This window comes from Xyrauchen texanus, chromosome 33, assembly GCF_025860055.1.
Source record: "Xyrauchen texanus isolate HMW12.3.18 chromosome 33, RBS_HiC_50CHRs, whole genome shotgun sequence".
Taxonomy (NCBI): domain Eukaryota; kingdom Metazoa; phylum Chordata; class Actinopteri; order Cypriniformes; family Catostomidae; genus Xyrauchen; species Xyrauchen texanus.
This window is the reverse complement of record NC_068308.1, coordinates 360,464-381,713: the sequence shown is the minus strand read 5'-3', so window position 1 is coordinate 381,713 and position 21,250 is coordinate 360,464. Positions and strand designations below refer to the sequence as shown.

General features: G+C 38.8%; 2 protein-coding genes across 4 annotated transcripts in view; both read right to left on the bottom strand.

Moving 5' to 3' along the window:
* Positions 1-265, bottom strand: part of LOC127627191 (uncharacterized) — a 46,182-nt gene extending 45,917 nt beyond the window's left edge. The window contains exon 1 of the mRNA XM_052103470.1: positions 2-265. Within this exon, the coding sequence (XP_051959430.1) occupies positions 2-265 (264 nt within the window). The remainder of the gene's footprint in view (position 1) is intronic.
* raraa (retinoic acid receptor, alpha a) overlaps positions 1-21,250 on the bottom strand; it is a 406,433-nt gene that overhangs the window by 352,484 nt on the left and 32,699 nt on the right. The gene's annotated exons all lie outside the window — the stretch shown is intronic.

Sequence of the window (21,250 nt, the reverse complement as noted above, 5' to 3'; positions counted from 1 at the left end):
CCAGCTCCCATAATGCATGTTCCCGAATTCCTGGGTTGTTTGAAGCCTCTCTCGGGTTCTTGGCGGCCGGCCGTGAGATGGGTGGCATCAGTTTCCTTTGTTTTTCCGCAGGGGGATGCCCTTGGTGACGAGCAGACAAGTTGTGAGGTCTTGAGCTGCACTGGGGAAGGATGTGTTGGATAGCCACCATCTGCTTCCTCACCGTCGTCAACTGCCAGGCAAAGTCTCTGATGGTGTCACCTTGGCGAACCTGCAGAAGAGCCATGGCATGCAGGGTGGAGGCGGCCTTCCAGCAACACCGCAGGCCTAAGCCTGCGTAGGCATTAGCCTCAGGCCACCGTAGACCTACGGGCACAAGTGCACTGCAACCGCCTGACCCACCTGAGGATTCGCCGAGTACCCCCTGGCCGCCCCACTGTCGAGGGTAGTGAGAGCGGAGGAGCCTGTCTGCCATGATCGCGTAAGCTCCTCATGCACCTCCGGGAAGAAAGGAACGGGGATGGAGCGTGGCCGTGAGCGGTGCTTTGGCCCCAGGAACCAATCGTCGAGCCAAGAAGGTTTGGGGGAGCGGAGGATTCCACTCATCAACTTATCCTCTTCACAAACCCCAAACGAGACCGCGAACTCACCCGGAGATGGGCCTGCAGTCTCATCCCAGAACTCGACTGGGGCATACTAGCATGCTGGGGAATGGGAGGTCCGTGGGGGTTTTCCTGACCATTGAGGTCCCCCAAATTGCCCCCAGTGCTAATACCCGTAGGTAGAAGGACCGAGGGGGGAATCTGCTGGAGTGTCTTTCCCTCTGACAAAAGTAAGCCGCGACCACAACGTAGCCATGGTCATGTTCTCACAATGAGCGATCGTGGCCATAAGAAGCGGAGAGATAGTGACCGCAACCAGGAATAATACACAAATGAAAAGACATCTGGAAAAACACGCTTTCATAGGTGCCACTCTTTTAGAAAGAAATAGATTCTTCTTAAATTAAGTAAATATGCTCTTTTGCTGCTGAAGAGCCCAGGGGCCTTCTCTGCACAACGCCAGTGCAAGAAGGGTAGAACCGCTGTAATGCGCCATAAAATCCAACAGCTTCACAGAGTCTGAGAGGTGAATGGATCAGCAGAGTAATTCAGCTCACTGAACACAACCGCTCTCTCCGAAGAAGAAATCTGAATGAGTGCTTGCATTCTAGCTCCTTTTATACCCGTATGTCCAGGGGAGTGGCATGCGAATTCCACTCACCAACTCTCATTGGCCTTTTCGCAAAGATCAGAGGTGTGTGGGTCTCCCAAGGGTGACCAATAGTGTCACAACATCAACACAACGTTGAGTAGGTGACAGAAGGGTAACACTGCACACTGAATTTCAGTGAATGCCATCTGGATTCAATTTCAAAACTTGAGCTGCCAATTACACTACTAAAATTGTCAATTTATACATACAGAGAAGTTAAAAATACATGCAGCTCGATGTGCATTGTTAGGAGAAGAAACCTGAAAGTTACATTTTGATGGCAGACAACCCTTTTGGATTTGCAAATACTTTTAGAAAGTTTACATGTGACATGCTTTATTCTATCTATTACTATTTCAAATAGCATTTTGCTAATTATTTTAGAATTATAGTGAAGGTAAAAAGGTAATTAAAATGTTGAAAATGCATTTACAAAATATATTTTCTCTTATACACCGATTTAAAAACTAGAGATGCTGATGGTCTTGTTGTTGTACATCTGGGCCGTCCACTTCCCTCTCTGTCTTGGTCAAATCCAGTTCACTTTTTCTTTTAAATTGGTAGTGGATGGAATAGTCTTTATCTCTCAAAATAACAATAGACTGATACATTTCTACAGAGATTTGTTTCTTTTTGGCCATTTTAAAACCAAATTAAAATGGCCAAAGCAAGTTTATTAATCTTACACTGGACTGTCATAAATTATATTCTCTCTTAACAACACACTGGCAACTGACTATCAACCGACAGCCTGAATGTCAATACAGTACAATACAACCTACTGTTTATTTATATCCACTTTATGAAAAAATGTATTGTGTGTGTAATCTATATTATGTGTATTGTATACTGAATATTGTGTTGTGTGTAATATGTGTATATTAGATATGTAAATTGTGTTGTGTAAATCAGATCAGTTTATTGTAAATTGGTGTATGTTTCATCACTGTAATGACAGCTATGTTGCTCAGAACTGCACACAAGACTTTCAACCACTGTTACACTTGTGTATATGGTTGAGTGACAATGAAAGTGATTTGATTTGATTGATTTATTTGAGGTAGTGTTCTCGATCGATTTAATGAATCCGAGGTGAAAAGAAGCATCAATATCGTTCAGTCAATTTGAACGTTAGTGTATGTACTTTCAAAAAATGATTTGTTACAAAGGTGATTAAAAATAGTAAAACTTTTTCCTGTTTACATTGATATAGAAGAAACATTTCACTGAAAGATTTGTTTGCCCCAGGCATCACACACAAAAGCTGGCTGAGACGAGAAACATGCAAACCACAGACATGCTTTGCAAAACTCCACAGATACAACAAACTCGTAGCGTGATCACAAGAGAGCATCACCTGACGCAAAGACTGACAGAACGAAAAACACATCTGCTACTGTGCCAGACTTTAAACAGCATTGGTTTGCGTGATTTCACAGTTAATGGGAGTTTAAAAATGAATTATGGCAGTCAATTTGATGAAGGCGTTATTGAAAGATGTGTGGTGGGAGTACAGAACATCAGGGAGTGATACATTTTGTGAAAAGGAAAAGTCATGTTTAAAAAGCTCCCTGAGAAGGATGAAAAGACTCTCTCTGTAATTTACGGTCCACAACTTTTTTGCCAGGAATTTCTAAAGGTTGATCCAGTTGGATTGTACAAATGTCACCAGTGAGAGGAGCTCATTATGTGCTTCACAGCTGGAAGAGACGCCACAAACTTTCTGGAAGTTTTTGTCTTAAAACTTTCTTTTTTCCATCTGTTTCTTATGCTTCAGTTAATTGTGTTAAAAAGGAAAGGTGTGCTATGTATCGACATGTTTGGCATCGTTTAAATAAGTTTGTGCATGTTCAAACAAGTACATTCTCCTCTTGAAATGAGTGCTGTGACCCTTTAATAGAAACGTCAATATATCTGTTAACATTTATCATTATAATACGTCTTTTATAATGAGGGGTAAATAAAGTACTGTCTGAATTATAGTAAAGTGAAGAAAACATGTCCAGGTCACATTTCACCCCAAAATCAAAATTAGATTTTGCGTTACAAAATTAAGACTATTTTTTGAGGTCCAAGATTTTGTGAATTGTGACATTATTTTCATGACAATTAAGCACAATTTATTGTTGTAAATTCATCTGGACATTTGACTTTATAGTTAGTTTGTATTTACCATTATTCTAAATGATGACTCTCATTATTGTACCACGACTGTCATGTCAAAAGCAAAGATGGCGTGGCACTATTGAAGATTTTTTGGTTTACAATTAACAAAATTTAATTATTGGGTGAGTACATAAAAAAACCCTGTCCTTGCCTTACCCTGATTCACTACGGTAAGCCAACAAAAATTATTTGTATTTTGATCATTCTGGGTTGTATTTAGGACAAAATACGTCTTTTCGTATTTTACATTTGACATTTATGTCATGTCTGGAAGTCCAGAAAATATGTACCGGCTGTTGCGTGTTCCGACTTGGAGAAACTCATATCAGCCATATCACGAGTTTCACTTCTTAAAATTAGAAGTGTAGTAGGATACAAAAATAAATAGAAGCTTAAACACTTGACTAATCATATTTAAATATACTGGTAACTGGTGGATGTTTGTTCTCTATGTAATCACTTTGAGTGAAGTGTCAGAAAAGCACTACGTTTAAAATTGTAAATACGAGTGTTTTTTACCTAAATGTTAAACAAATAACACAATATCTACATGGAAATAGCACATTATGACTCTGGCTCTGCAGGTGAAAGACATGATCACAGGCAAAGCAAAGAATCTCACGTAAAAGTTCTGTAGCGCAGCTTTAATCATTTAATAAAATTTATTTTAAAAATAGATATCTACAGTAAACCTAGTTTAGACTACAGTACTTTTTTAGTCAGTTCGTTTTGCCACTAGTCAATGCGCTGAATCCAAACAGAGTACATTCACATGATTTCACTTGCATGCTTTGTGTTTACGTGCAAATACATTCTCAGATATATGCAAATACAGTGAATCCGGAAAGTATTCACAGCACTTCACTTTTTCCAAATGTTTTTATTTTACAGCCTTATTCCAAAATGGATTAAATTCATTATTTTCCTCAAAATTCTACAAACAATACCCCATAATGACAACGTGAAAGAAGTTTGTTTGAAATCTTTGCAAATTCATAAAATTCACAAATTCATTAAAAAAAAATAATACATTAAAAAAAAAAAATCACATGTACATACAGTAAATGTTCACAGCCTTTGCCATGACCTTCAAAATTGAGCTCAGGTGCTTCCTGTTTCCACTGATCATCCTTGAGATGTTTCTACAACTTGATTGGAGTCCACCTGTGGTAAATTCAGTTGATTGGACATGATTTGAAAATGCACACACCTGTCTATATAAGGTCTCATAGTTAACAGTCCATGTGAGAGCACAAACCAAGCCATGAAGTCCAAAGAATTGTCTGTAGACCTCCGAGACAGGATTGTATCGAGGCACAGATCTGGGGAAGGGTACAGAAAATGTATTCAGCATTGAAGGTCCCAATGAGCACAGTGGCCTCCATCCGTAAATGGAAAAAGTTTGGAACCACCAGGACTCTTCCTAGAGCTGGCCGCCCGACCAAACTGAGCAATCGGGGAGAAGGACCTTAGTCAGGGAGGTGACCAAGAACCCGATGGTCACTCTGACAGAGCTCCAGCGTTTCTCTGTGGAGAGAGGAGAACCTTCCAGAAGAACAACCATTTCTGCAGCACTCCACCAATCAGGCCTGTATGGTAGAGTGGCCAGACGGAAGCCACTCCTCAGTAAAAGGCACATGACAGCCATCCTGGAGTTTGCCAACTGGCACCTGAAGGACTCTCAGCCCATGAGAAACAAAATTCTTTGGTCTGATGAAAAAAAGATTGAACACTTTGGCCTGAATGTTAAGCGTCATGTCTGGAGGAAACTAGGGACCGCTCATCACCTGGTCAATACCATCCCTACAGTGAAGCATGGTGGTGGCAGCATCATGCTGTGGGGATGTTTTTCAACAGCAGGAACTGGGAGACTAGTCCGGAACAAGGGAAAGATGAATGCAGCAATGTACAGAGACATCCTTGATAAAAACCTTCTCCAGAGCGCTCTAGACCTCAGACTGGGGCGAAGGTTCAACTTCCAACAGGACAATGACCCTAAGCACACAGTCAAGATAACAAAGGAACGGCTACGGGACAACTCTGTGAATGTCCTTGAGTGGCCCAGCCAGAGCCCAGACTTGAAGCTGATTGAACATCTCTGGAGAGATCTGAAAATGGCTGTGCACTGATGCTCCTCATCCAACCTGATGGAGCTTGAGAGGTCCTGCAAGAAGAATGGGAGAAACTGCCCAAAAATAGGTGTGCCAAGCTTGAAGCATCATACAAAAAAGACTTGAGGCTGTAATTGGTGCCAAAGATGCTTCAACAAAGTATTGAGCAAAGGCTGTGAATATTTATGCACATGTGATTTTAATTTTTTTTATTTTTTTAATAAATTTGCAAAGATTTCAAACAAACTACTTTCACGTTGTCATTATGGGGTATTGTTTGTAGAATTTTGAGTAAAATAATAAATGTAATACATTTTGGAATAAGGCTGTAACATAACAAAATGTGGAAAAAGTGAAACGCTGTGAATACTTTCCGGATGCACTGTATATTTGAAATTATGCTAGTGTAAATAAAGTGAACACAGAGTGCTTTGCGTTTGTATGAGGAACCACATGTTGTTCATTTGCACTTGCAAGCCAAAGAACTTGTGACATGCCCTGAACCAATCAAGAAACTATATGGACATGACTGTTTTTGAACTATATTTGAATTTGTGCCTCCTAGTAATGACTAGTCTGGAAATAGCTTGAAATCACATCAAATTATGTTTACCTTCCGGTCTCACTGTCAGTGCTGAGCTCTGTCCTCTTCATGTTGATGGGCCGTGCGGGAGGACGAGTTCTAATCTCTGCTACAAGACGCACACTGTGACCAGCGCTCGTCTCATTTACAGCAACACATCTGTCTTGTTCTGCCCAATTTACACCATTTCAATGAGAGCCCAGCTCTGGTATTCATCAATATGTTTTTCGAGGCGTCTATGGACCGAGATTTGTTTTCTTTGGCTCCTTTGCCTTTCCAATGTAATAAATCAATCACAACACAAAGTCAGTTACGCATCTGCACACAATATATGAGACACACCATAGGTTTGACAAGAACGTCCAGTGGCTTGAAAAATGACAACAGACATATAAACAGCTTGTGTGCATTGGTAATTATGGTGAAATGTGATTGGTTAGTGTCCAGATGGCTTTATGTGATATTTGTTTCCCAAAATGTTCATATTACACACACCTTCACTGAACAGACACACCTGATTGAAACGATTGACTCAGAATTGGCACAATGTTATGGTTCAATTTGCATAGACAATAAATACAAAAAGAATCAAACGCTTTAAAATTAACGATGTAAGGATATGTATGATATAATGTTTCAATATTGCAGAATAAACCTAGAGAACTTATGTGTAAATGATTATATTTTACTTCTATATTTTTGGAAGTATGTGATCTGCACATGACCTGTCAGGATCCTGCCTTCGGTATGGTTTCTTGTTTATTCTTTTTTGTCTGGGTCCTGGCACATATGTTCTGTTGTTTCCTCTCTGTCATTATGTCTGTTATGTTGTCTCTACATGTGCCCCGCCCCCTCGTTTCTCTTATCCTCTGTTCATTTCTCCACCTGCCCTTCTCATTTGCCCTCTTGATTTCTGCCCCTTTATATTCCCTTTGTTTACTCTGTCGGTGTTGGATCATTGCTCTTGTGTCCTAGACTCCTCGTGTTCCTGGCTTGGTCAGTTGTGTGTTTACAGTCAGTCTTGTTTTCTGTTTGTTTTTCTAGTTTGTAGTTCTCTGACTAGTTTTCTGTTACAGTTTTACATCTCATGGGTTGTTTTGTATTTTGAGTATGTTTACCCCTTAAATAAAGCTTTTAGTTTGAATTTAGTGTGTGTTTGGTTCTCCTTGTTTAAACCTTACATGACTGTGGTAAATTAACATCATGACAACACTGTTTGGCTGATGGCACCAGAGCACAAATCCTTTATCAGAGATTATCCTGAGCTGCAGTGACTTTTGAAGTGAGGCAGATTGCCATATCAGGGTTCAGCTTTATCAATTTATTTATTCATTTTTTTAATTACATTTAAATTCCATTTGATATTTACATAGCATTCAGGTTAAACCCTTTTACAGAAATGTTATATATCACAATATTTACATAAAAAGTAGGCCTATTCACCTTTTTCTTGAATCCAGAAGCACTGCACGGTTCGTCTGATTTCAATTTCCGGTCTCCAGTGTTTTTACCTGCATCAGTGTTTATTCTTAGCGGGTTAAGGATTGCATTTGTAGAAGTTGTCAAAAAACATGTGACTCTATAGTGCCGAAATAGTCGAGATGACACTTTTGAGATTTTTGTTTTTTTTACAGTGCCTCACTTGAGGATGTACATGACATGAAGTGATGGTCCGAGGTTTGTTACGATGATATCATTAACTAATTTGAGTTGTTATGACAGCCAACAACAGCACAAATTAAGCATGGAATACTTTTTTACTCAAAATAACACTTAAATGGTTTAAGGGTTTCTAGATCACTCCTTTCAGTCAGCATTACATTGTGTCTCGAGACCAGAAACTGAAAACGGGCAATTAGAATCATCATGGCGCTGCCCAGTTGGTTGCTCAGGAAAACTGTGGCCTAACCGGTTTCATGTGATGTCACTGTGTGACCGCACCGCCATGTTTGTGACCAAAATGTCATATTCCTTCAAAAGCTGGCTTAAATTTTGTATCTATTTCTAAATCAGGAAATGTTGATACTGTTGTTTAATTACAAGAGCCTAAATGTAATTTTTATTTCAATAATGTGTTATCTTTTAAGTGACATGTCTTAATTATTGGCTAAAACAAGCAGCAATGAAGGGGGACAGATAAAAAAAACACTTGTGGGCCTTTGTTCATTTATTTAGACAAGTCAGTTATCTGTCAATTATATTTATAACATCATCAATTCAAATTCAGTTAAACTGGAAATTTGCATAGGATGATGTTATTCATAAAACCCAGACTGTATAAAATGTGTCATAACTGTAACACATTGTAATAAATAAAAAGCACTATAATGTCAATCTATAGTACATATTTAAAGTATATAAAGTCAGTCAATAAACAACACTCAAAAGATTATGAAGCACAGACTTTATTCACAGCACCAGACTAATATGTAAAACACTAATATGCCTCGGGTGTTTTCTGTGTATTCGTCATGAGTTAAAACAGATGTTTTGTAATGTTGACCAAATCTAACACAAACAACACAAAAACATGTGTAACTTCTGAATGAGAGATATTAACTGTGACGTACCGGTAGGTGTGTGCACTCGCCGGTCACACGTCAGACTCGCTGCATACGGAGGTAAATCGTGGATAAAACATATTTAAATGTCCTCAAAATTACAATTTGGCAATATTTGTACTGACCTCAGACCTGTATACACCTTTCCTGGGACTTGGCATGAATTAAAAGCGTTTTTTGAGGGTTTTCTTGATATTGTTTTATTGGCGTTTTTCCATTCACCAACATTGTTTCCTCCCTTTGATGGTCACAAATATGACGGCTGTGGTTTTCATATATGTAACATGTATTTACCAATTATAAAAGAATTTGAATTGGCTACGTAGTCTACCTACACTCACTCTTTATTAGGAACATTGGAACATCTACTTATTCATGTGATTATATAATGAGCTACCACAGTTGAAGATCACATCGGCGCTTTATTAGGACCATAGTGTATCTAATAAAGTGCTAAGTGAGTGTATATGCCCTGAAATATGTTAACTATAGTTTTATATATATATATATATATATATATATATATATATATATATATATATATATATATATATATATATATATTAATTGCCATATATCACATTTCTGTATGGAAAGGCATATGCATTGTGAGGACCTAAAGAGCTGAAATATTCTTTAAAATATCTTAATTTGTGTTCAGCAGAAGAAAGAATGTGATGCATATTTGGGATGACATGAGGATGAGTAAATGATAAGAGAATTTTCCTTAACTACTCCTTTAAGTGTCAAGTTATTTTTATTTGTATAGCGCCTTTCACAACACACATTCGTCACAATTGAGTTGCATTATGGGATATGGAGCCTGAAGCGTACATCTGTGTTGGCTTGCTCCCTCGCTCAAAATCAAGGGGTCGAGGTTCAGTCAGCAGAAACTTCCCTTGCCGATTTTGAAAATGGTGATGGGGATTTTTTTCTTCTTCTCTGTAATGCAAATCCAGAGAGTTTAAAAGCATAAATATGAAGCTAACATTTTTGTTAAAGCGCTTAACGGAAGGATTACACGTATATTATTTGAGCTGAAAGTTGTCTAAATTGTCAACTTTCAGGTGGGACTACTTTTCTAGTTGGATGAACTTCTGGTTGTCACGTTATTAATGTAATTCCTGTCAGTGGAGTTTGCTCCATGCCAGTAGTCCCTTTTGGTATTATGTCACTCCAGTTTCATGTTAGCATGTATTATGTTTAAGTCTTTAGTCTGACCCTCTACGCAAAACTCTGTTGTGAGTTGAACAACACTTAGCGGAGTGTGCAACTGCAGAGATCTTTTATACTATGATAACAACATCTGTGCTTTTACCATAGGTGAGCTTTTGACAAATAAGTCAACTAGTGTGCTACGACAGTAAGTCACAGATTGCGAATCCCATACAAATGAATGGGAATAGCTGTAAACTGACACCTACCTGTCGCACAATTGTCCGTGACATTGCTTATAAAATAGCAATTTTACTGAAGTAAACTCAACACATAGTTCATTTCAAAAGGATTGTTTAGTGTAAAATGTGTTGAAGGTCAATAAATTAAGTGGTGAGATTCAGTGTACTGAAGCATCTCCTCCATAGACATCCATTAAAAAAAATGGCCTCTTGTCTCCTTGCAAGTTTACTGCCCACAGAATGTCTATGAGACCGCCACTTTATGCTAAACTTGCTGGCATAAAGTTGGCATAAAGCAGTTGGCATAAACAGCCTCAGCAGTCATCAGAAGTGATCCGTGGTTCAGTTCTGAACAGTTCTGGGCATAGTTCAGGTACACTGCTCTCTGAAACATAAACCAGCTACATTTGTGAAAGCACATTTTATTGCGTCTTATTTAGTCATACAGTATGTATTTATGCAAATTGCTTAGCTGTTCGGTGCAGTCAAAACTACAGACTTAAAAAAATATATATGTCACAGCTGTTGCAGAAGTGATGTCAGTTCATATGCACAACCTTTTTCAACACCGAACCATCAAAGAAAATGAACAGAAAAGTTTGTTTTTATTATCCAAGTGTTTAATGGGTGTGTCTCTGTTTAGTATCTGTAGTAGTGATAATGTGAAGCATCACTGAACCTGCCTGAATGCATTCAGTATACTGATTGTGTTTGGTTGAATTTACAGATGTGTGTAGGCATTCTCAATCCCGTACATCATCAAATCTGTTTACTAATGATTTTCTGCACAAGTATCTGGCTCCTGTTCAAATTCACCAAATGTGTAGGACAAGTAAAAGCTCATTTTTCCCACACTGAATAGGAGAATAAAAGAGAAATATATCTGCAAGCAGCGATGATGGGCCCAAGCACCATGGGTCTAGATCCACCCGTTGGCTTTCGGAAAACAATGCATGATGGACAAAGCAACAACTCAACATCAATGGACCCTAATCATACAACGAGTAATAGATATATGCCACCATTCCAGTTTGACTACAACTTCACAAAATGTTCCATCAGCAGTGTCTAAACAATTTAAGCAATTTGGGTAAATATAAGAGAACTTTTTCAAAGTCTGTTGTAAGTGCCGCACTTCCTGCTGCCAGTTGGTGGCGCTATGACCGTGACCCACAATAGCCACATCCATGTGATTAGCCCCCAAGAAAACTTTAGATTAAAAACTAAATTTTAATCTAAATCACACAATGCACGCAGAAGATATGAGACACTTGTTTGCCTATTTTTGCCATTCATTTAACGAATCACCATGGCAACACCGTTCAATATTTAAAAATCTGTTCGCAATTTAGCATCTTCGATGTCTTTGCATAATGTTGTCTATATGTGTTGACAGTCTCATGAATCGCCATTCAGAGAATCAATCAATCAAAAATCAACTTTTAATTGTCATTTAAAAAATTTCGCTAACTGATTAATAAAATGATTGTGCTAATAATTTTATAGAATTATTTATTGAAAAATATGTAGATCTAAAGATTATATTGTAATGAAGTTATTTACCATTTGTATTTATCCATAAAACAGCTTTAAATTAAATTAACAAATGTAATTCATGGCATTAGGTGTTAAGATAGATTTAAATAGATTTTAATATGAGCACAGAAGTCATTTAGGCTTGTAATTCATTATTCATATGCACAACTGTTTAAACAGACTCTAAATTAATGTAGGACATAAAATAAGTTGACTAATTATTCTATGGGCAAACATGCAGTATTCTAAAGCATAAATTAGCAGCTGGTTACCAACAAACAACTATTTCTTGTGGTTCTAACATTTGTGCCAGCTCATATCACCTCGTTATTTGCCCATTTATTGTTCACTATCACGTTAACTGTGCTCTCTTGTGTAGTTGGAGCATGCTCGTGTGTCTGTTGGTTGCCCCTCTGTAGAGGTGCCATTACCTTCCTGCTTGCGGTCACCCTTGCCAGTTCTGTGCCCAGTTCATGTGGATCTCTGTCTCTGCCTGCGTCTCGGGGACAATATCATCTGGGCTTTGCGTCCCAACACACCGGCTTCAACAAACTCTCTTTGGATTGTTCCTGACTTCCACAAAGCACACACTTATACAAACACACCCTTCACTTGCCCATTGCTTGCTGGATTTCAGCCTTCTGCAGCCGGCGCCAGGTGCACCTTATCTTGACATTGAGAACTTTGTTACTAACCCACGGAAAAGGAATGGCCACTTAATTTGTCAAGCAGTGAAAACTCACAAATCATCATTCTATACCTCTGTAATTGTGTTGATTACATTTTTAATGCAATTATATGTAAATATTTGTGAAAATAATTAATGAATATGCAGTTAGAAACCCAATTTTTTTTAAAATACACAGAAAAATGGCATACATTTAAGTGAAAGCTGTGGGTATTGAAAGAACCTTAATTATTATAATTGTCTGTCTCAAAGAATGCAATAAAACGTATCTAAGTTTAAAATAGACGTACAATAAATCTGTAAGCTAAAAACACAAATGAGGATTCAATAATTAGGCCTGTTACCATTGTCTGATATTTAACTCTGGAATATGGTCAAATACAGCAGTGACCCGTACATTTAGTCTAGGACATTTTTTTTTAAGTGCACGCATGGATGGAGAGTGCATACATATCAAATGTTATTCTGCTAATAGAATCCTGTAGGCCTTTTAACTTTGTAAGAGCTGGAATAAGCCATTTGAAGGGGAACATTAACACAAAGTTAGTTCTAAATAAAAATGAAACTCTAGGATAACTGTACTTTGGGTGGCAGTGCTGCAAAAGTCATGAAAATGTATTATTTATTACGAACACAAACTTTCCACTCCAGCAGCGGGAATTTGCACGAGAGCATCAGTGACCAAGATGGCACAGCTCATGAACACCCGTCACACAACCCTGCCATGAAACACTCGAAAGGAAACACACTGCATGCCAGTGCTATCCATTAACAATCAGCTTATGCGGTTACTCCACACCTGAGAGCGATACAAAACACACGCTCTACAGTCACACAAACAATACGGCCGAGCAGTAGAGTTGGGGTACTCGAACTTGGACTCGGACTCGAGTCCAATTTTTTATGAACTCGGACTTGTCACGCACTCAGATGAATTTGGACTCGGACTTGACACGGACTTGGACATTTTGGACTCGGGAAATATTCCGAGTACGCATCGAGTCCGCGTCATGTGTAACAATAAAACCAGCATAAAATTTTTAATTGTCTTAAAATTATTTAATGTCTCCCCGCCTGTCATTTTACTGCACCACACCGGCAGGCAGCAGTAGCATCATCTTATGCTTGCAGACAAAACACACACACCTCACACAGTGTGGATATCAATGCGTAGGACGATGTCTTCAAAGTCAGCAATAATTTGTTTTGCTTACGAAAATCATAGAGAATTTATTTGCAAGACATCCGGTAAAAAGAAGCACTCTGCGGATTGCAAATTTTGCAAAACAACTCTTTCTGATGTTTCTGGCACAACTTCAAATTTCTACCGACATGTTCAAAGAAAACATATAGAAAGGTAAGTTGCTTATTATAACTTTATACCAACTTAAATCCAAACTAGAAAAAAAAGTTCGTCGAGACAAACTTTAAGTTGGCTTGTGAAAGTTTGGACCAGAAAGTTTGAAGAAGTTTAAAGTAGTTTGAATTTTAAATTTGTTTATAGTTTAAATTAGTTTGAAGTTTAAATTAGTTTGTAGTTTAAATTAGTTTGAAGTTTAAATTAGTTTAAAGTAGTTTATAGTTTAAAGTAGTTTATAGTTTAAATTAGTTTAGTTTAAATTAGTTTAAAGTAGTTTAAAGTTTAACTTAGTTGCTAGATAGATAGATAGATAGATAGATAGACAGACAGACACTCAGATAGATAAAGAGATAGATAGATAGATATTTACCCTCAGATAGATAGATAGATAGATAGATAGATAGATAGACATTGACCCTCAGATAGATAGATAGACAACAGACAGACAGAGAGACAGATAGATAGATAGATAGATAGATAGATAGATATTGACCCTCAGATAGATAGATGGATGGATGGATGGATGGATGGATGGATTGATTGATTGATCCTTGCTACCCTGAGTCCCATGAACAAAGCCAGAAGTCTTTATGTTGTTCTGTTGCAGAGATATGTGATTTGTTACTCGGTTGCTAGGGTAACCCCATATGGTTGCTAGGCAGTTACCATAGTGATACTTATCAAGTCTTCTTGCCATCCTGATTGAAATAAATCAACCTAGACGTCTCTACGATTTTCTGTTGCAGAGATATATGATTTGTTACTCGGTTGCTAGGGTAACCCCATCTGGTTGTTAGGCAGTCACCATAGTGAAACTTATCAAGTGTTCTTGACATCCTGATTGAAATAAACCAACCCAGAAGTCTCTACGATTTTCTGGTCCAGAGATATGTGATTTGATACTCGGTTGCTAGGGTAACCCAATGTGGTTGCTAGGCAGTTACCATAGTGATACTTATCAAGTCTCCTTGACATCCTGATTGAAATAAATCAACCCAGAAGTCTCTATGATTTTCTGGTGCATAGATATTTGATTTGTTACTCGGTTGCTAGGGTAACCCCATCTGGTTGGTAGGCAGTTACCATAGTAATACTAATGAAGTGTCCTTGCCATCCTGATTGAAATAAGTCAATCCGGAAGTCTCTACGTTTTTCTGATGCATAGATATGTGATTTGTTACTCGGTTGCTAAGGTAACCCCATGTGGTTGCTAGGCAGTTACCATAGTGATACTTATCAAGTCTCCTTGCCATCCTGATTGAAATAAATCAACCCAGAAGTCTCTCTGATTTTCTGGTGCAGAGATATGTGATTTGTTACTCGGTTGCTAGGGTAACCCCATCTGGTTGTTAGGCAGTCACCATAGTGATACTTATCAAGTCTTCTTGACATCCTGATTGAAATAAACCAACCCAGAAGTCTCTACGATTTTCTGGTCCAGAGATATGTGATTTGTTACTCGGTTGCTAGGGTAACCCAATGTGGTTGCTAGGCAGTTACCATAGTGATATTTATCAAGTCTCCTTGACATCCTGATTGAAATAAATCAACCCAGAAGTCTCTACGATTATCTGGTGCAGAGATATGTGATTTGTTACTTGGTTGCTAGGGTAACCACATCTGGTTGCTAGGCAGTTACCATGGTGATACTAATGAAGTCTCTTTGCCATCCTGATTGAAATAAGTCAATCCGGAAGTCTCTACGTTTTTCTGATGCAGAGATATGTGATTTGTTACTCGGTTGCTAAGGTAACCCCATGTGGTTGCTAGGCAGTTACCATAGTGATACTTATCAAGTCTCCTTGCCATCCTGATTGAAATAAATCAACCCAGAAGTCTCTCTGATTTTCTGGTGCAGAGATATGTGATTTGTTACTCGGTTGCTAGGGTAACCCCATGTGGTTGCTAGGCAGTTACCATAGTGATACTTATCAAGTCTCCTTGCCATCCTGATTGAAATAAATGAACCCAGAAGTCTCTCTGATTTTCTGGTGCAGAGATATAGTTATTGCTAAACGGTTGCTAGAGTACTCTGTTTAGTTGCTAGGGAGTGGCTTGACAGCTGCCAATCATGAAACTCCAAAGGCTGCTTGTCAGTATGAATGATATAAACCAACTCCCATGCCTCTGTGACATTCAGAATGGAAGATATCCCTCTATGGATTTTGGTTGTTAAGGTGCTCGACAATGGTTGCTAGGGAGGGGCTAGGAAGTGTTGAGGTGATTCATGATTGGCTGTTTGCTGCCCCGAGTCAAACGAGACCACCCTTGTGTTTCTATGACACTTCTATCCGGAGATATCCCTTTGATATCTTTCATTAGAAGTCTATGGGAGTTGTTGCTAAGGTGCTTTAAATTGTTGCTAGGGCGTGGCTTGATAGCTTCACAATGATCCCGAGAGACTGATTGGTCGTCTGAGTAAAATGAGCCCGCCCCTTGTCTCTATGACACTGTGATCCAGAGCTATGTTCAATACAAAATCCCTATGCAATGAGGGAGAGAGAGAGGGAGAGATGCAGGGCTGACAGGCCCTTTTTGTCTTTGTGTGTTCCCAAATTAATGACTCTAATGAGCCGGTTCTTTTGACTCTACAGTGTGAAACATACAGTGTGACCAGTGTAGTCTGATTCCCAAATTAATGACTCTAATGAGCCGGTTCTTTTGAATCTACAGTGTGAAACATACAGTGTGACCAGTGTAGTCTGATTCCCAAATGAATGACTCTAATGATCCAGTTCTTTTGAATCTACAATGTGAAACATACAGTGTGACCAGTGTAGTCTGATTCCCAAATTAATGACTCTAATGAGCCAGTTCTTTTGAATCTACAATGTGAAACATACAGTGTGACCAGTTTAGTCTGATTCCCAAATGAATGACTCTAATGAGCCAGTTCTACAGTGTAGTGTTAAAAAAGTTTAACTTAGTTGCTAGATAGATAGATAGATAGATAGATAGATAGATAGATAGATAGATATTTACCCTTAGATATATAGAGAGATAGATATAGATAGATAGAGAGAGAGAGATAGATATTTACCCTCAGATAGATAGATAGATAGATAGATAGATAGATAGATAGATAGATAGATAGATAGACATTGACCCTCAGATAGATGCTAGCACGTTTTTAGCATGTTTTAGCGTGTGGCTAGGAAGATTTTAGGTCATTACTTTTTGGCTGCTTGATAAAAGAAATCCTCTGAGGGAGAGAGAGAGGGAGAGATGCAGGGCTGACAGGCCCTTTTTGTCTGTGTGTGTGAAAATGTCAGTTGGAATTTGAATTTCTGAACATTCCGCAATGTTAAATCAATGGGAGTTTTTTCCGAGTTTGATCATCATTTTTAGGAAAACCGTAAGTTCGATCAGTTAGAAAAGATATAGCACACTATTCGGGATTAGTCTGAAGGTCTGTGCCGAGTTTGGTGCCTGTAGCTTAAAAGCTCTAGGAGGAGTTAGTCTTGGTAATTTTAGTCTCAGAATAATAATAATAACTAGATAGGTACATTTCCTGAAGAAAATGTGAGTGGTGCTTGCCGTGGCAAAACTCGTCAAACAGCATGTTGTAACTGGAAAAGAACAAAAATTATGGTCATAAATAAACCAACCCAGAAGTCTGTACGATTTTCTGGTGCAGAAATATGTGATTTGTTACTCGGTTGCTAGGGAAAGCCCATGTGGTTGCTATGCAGTTACCAAGGTAATACAATACATGGCTCCTTTCCATCCTGAGTGAAATAAGTCAACCCGGAAGTCTGTAGTGTTTTCTGGTGCAGAGATATGTGATTTGTTACTCGGTTGCTAGGGTAACCCCATCTGGTTGCTAGGCAGTTAGCATAGTGATACTAATCAAGTGTCCTTGCCATCCTGATTGAAATAAGTCAACCCGGAAGTCTCTATGTTTTTCTGATGCAGAGATATGTGATTTGTTACTCGGTTGCTAGGGTAACCCCATCTGGTTGCTAGGCAGTTACCATAGTGATACTAATGAAGTCTCCTTGCCATCCTGATTGAAATAAGTCAACCCGAAGTCTCTATGTTTTTCTGATGCAGAGATATGTGATTTGTTACTCGGTTGCTAGGGTAACCCCATCTGGTTGCTAGGCAGTTATCATAGTGATACTAATCAAGTCTCCTTGCCATCGCTGATTGAAATAAGTCAACCCGGAAGTCTCTACGTTTTTGTGATGCAGAGATATGTGATTTGTTACTCGGTTGCTAGGGTAACCCCATCTGGTTGCTAGGCAGTTACCATAGTGATACTAATCAAGTCTCCTTGCCATCCTGATTGGAATAAGTCAACCCGGAAGTCTCTATGTTTTTCTGATGCAGAGATATGTGATTTGTTACTCGGTTGCTAGGGTAACCCCATCTGGTTGCTAGGCAGTTACCATAGTGATACTAATCAAGTCTCCTTGCCATCCTGATTGAAATAAGTCAACCCGGAAGTCTCTACGTTTTTCTGATGCAGAGATATGTGATTTGTTACTCGGTTGCTAGGGTAACCCCATCTGGTTGCTAGGCAGTTACCATAGTGATACTAATCAAGTCTCCTTGCCATCCTGATTGAAATAAATCAACCCGGAAGTCTGTACTCTTTTCTGGTGCCGAGATATGTGATTTGTTTCTCGGTTGCTAGGGTAACCACATCTGGTTGCTAGGCAGTTACCATAGTGATACTAATCAAGTCTCCTTGCCATCCTGATTGAAATAAATCAACCCAGAAGTCTCTCTGATTTTCTGGTGCAGAGATATAGTTACTGCTAAACGGTTGCTAGGGTACTCTGTTTAGTTGCTAGGGAGTGGCTTGGCAGCTGCCAATCATGAATCTCCAAAGGCTGCTTGTCAGTATGAATGATATAAACCAACTCCCATGCCTCTGTGACATTCAGAATGGAAGATATCCCTCTATGGATTTTGGTTGTTAAGGTGCTCGACAATGGTTGCTAGGGAGGGGCTAGGAAGTGTTGATTTGATGCATGATTGGCTGTTTGCTGTCCCGAGTCAAACGAGACCACCCTTGTGTTTCTATGACACTTCTATCCGGAGATATCCCTTTGATCTGTTTCAATAGAAGTCTATGGGACTTGTTGCTAAGGTGCTCTTAATGGTTGCTAGGGCGTGGCTTGATAGCTTCACAATGATCCTGAGAGACTGATTGGTCGTCTGAGTAAAATGAGCCCACCCCCTCGTCTCTATGACACTGTGATCCAGAGCTATGTTCAATACAAATCCCTATGCCTTTTCATTTCATGGGCCGTCCTACACCATTATAAGTCAATTGGGGCATTTTTGGGCAGCTCCTGCCCCCAGGGGTGCAACTTTTACCCCATATTGAGGTATGCTCTTACAGAGCCTGCCAGCCTCTTCAAATGTGGCAAATCACACGTTTCTCACGAAATCCTCGCTTGGAGCTGTGACGCGTCAAAGTTTGTGTCAATGTTAAGTCTATGGGATTTTTCGGCCGCTTTTTTGCCCCTGGGGCAAATACCGTACTCCGATCGCTTATAAAAGTCATAGCACACGTGTCCTCAATAGGCCGTTCGATTTGACACCTCATTCGTGGGTCTACGCCAAACGGTGCGGGACGAGTTAGGTGCCGAAGTTTTGTTAAGAGATATAAAAATAAAAATAAAAATAAAAATAATAAGTATGTGAGATTACAATAGTGATGCTTTGCAAGCACCACTAATAATAAGTTTAAATAGGATTTCAGTAAGTTGGCTTTCACAAGCCAACTTAACTAGAAAAAAAAGTTCGTCGAGACAAACTTTAAGTTGGCTTGTGAAAGTTTGGACCAGAAAGTTTGAAGAAGTTTAAAGTAGTTTGAAGTTTAAATTAGTTTAAATTATTTTAAAGTTTAAAGTAGTTTATAGTTTCAATTAGTTTGTAGTTTAAATTAGTTTGAAGTATAAATTAGTTTGTAGTTTAAATTAGTTTGAAGTTTAAATTAGTTTAAAGTAGTTTATAGTTTAAATTAGTTTAGTTTAAATTAGTTTAAAGTAGTTTAAAGTTTAAATTAGTTGCTAGATAGATAGATAGATAGATAGATAGATAGATAGATAGATAGACAGAAACTCAGATAGATAGAGAGATAGATAGATAGATATTTACCCTCAGATAGATAGATAGATAGATAGATAGATAGATAGATAGATAGATAGATAGATAGATAGATAGATAGATATTGACCCTCAGATAGATAGATAGATGGATTGATTGATTGATTGATTGATTGATCCTTGCTACCCTGAGTCCCAAGAACAAAGCCAGAAGTCTTTATGTTGTTCTGTTGCAGAGATTTGTGATTTGTTACTCGGTTGCTAGGGTAACCCCATATGGTTGCTAGGCAGTTACCATAGTGATACTTATCAAGTCTTCTTGCCATCCTGATTGAAATAAATCAACCCAGACGTCTCTACGATTTTCTGTTGCAGAGATATGTGATTTGTTACTCGGTTGCTAGGGTAACCCCATCTGGTTGTTAGGCAGTCACCATAGTGATACTTATCAAGTGTTCTTGACATCCTTATTGAAATAAACCAACCCAGAAGTCTCTATGATTTTCTGGTGCATAGATATTTGATTTGTTACTCGGTTGCTAGGGTAACCCCATCTGGTTTCTAGGCAGTTACCATAGTGATACTAATGAAGTGTCCTTGCCATCCTGATTGAAATAAGTCAATCCGGAAGTCTCTACGTTTTTCTGATGCAGAGATATGTGATTTGTTACTCGGTTGCTAAGGTAACCCCATGTGGTTGCTAGGCAGTTACCATAGTGATACTTATCAAGTCTCCTTGCCATCCTGATTGAAATAAATCAACCCAAAAGTCTCTCTGATTTTCTGGTGCAGAGATATGTGATTTGTTACTCGGTTGCTAGGGTAACCACATCTGGTTGCTAGGCAGTTACCATAGTGATACTAATGAAGTCTCTTTGCCATCCTGATTGAAATAATTCAATCTGGAAGTCTCTACGTTTTTCTGATGCAGAGATATTTGATTTGTTACTCGGTTGCTAAGGTAACCCCATGTGGTTGCTAGGCAGTTACCATAGTGATACTTATCAAGTCTCCTTGCCATCCTGATTGAAATAAATCAACCCAGAAGTCTCTCTGATTTTCTGGTGCAGAGATATGTGATTTGTTACTCGGTTGCTAGGGTAACCCCATGTGGTTTCTAGGCAGTTACCATAGTGATACTTATCAAGTCTCCTTGCCATCCTGATTGAAATAAATGAACCCAGAAGTCTCTCTGATTTTCTGGTGCAGAGATATAGTTATTGCTAAACGGTTGCTAGGGTACTCTGTTTAGTTGCTAGGGAGTGGCTTGATAGCTGCCAATCATGAAACTCCAAAGGCTGCTTGTCAGTATGAATGATATAAACCAACTCCCATGCCTCTGTGACATTCAGAATGGAAGATATCCCTCTATGGATTTTGGTTGTTAAGGTGCTCGACAATGGTTGCTAGGGAGGGGCTAGGAAGTGTTGAGGTGATTCATGATTGGCTGTTTGCTGCCCCGAGTCAAACGAGACCACCCTTGTGTTTCTATGACACTTCTATCCGGAGATATCCCTTTGATATCTTTCATTAGAAGTCTATGGGAGTTGTTG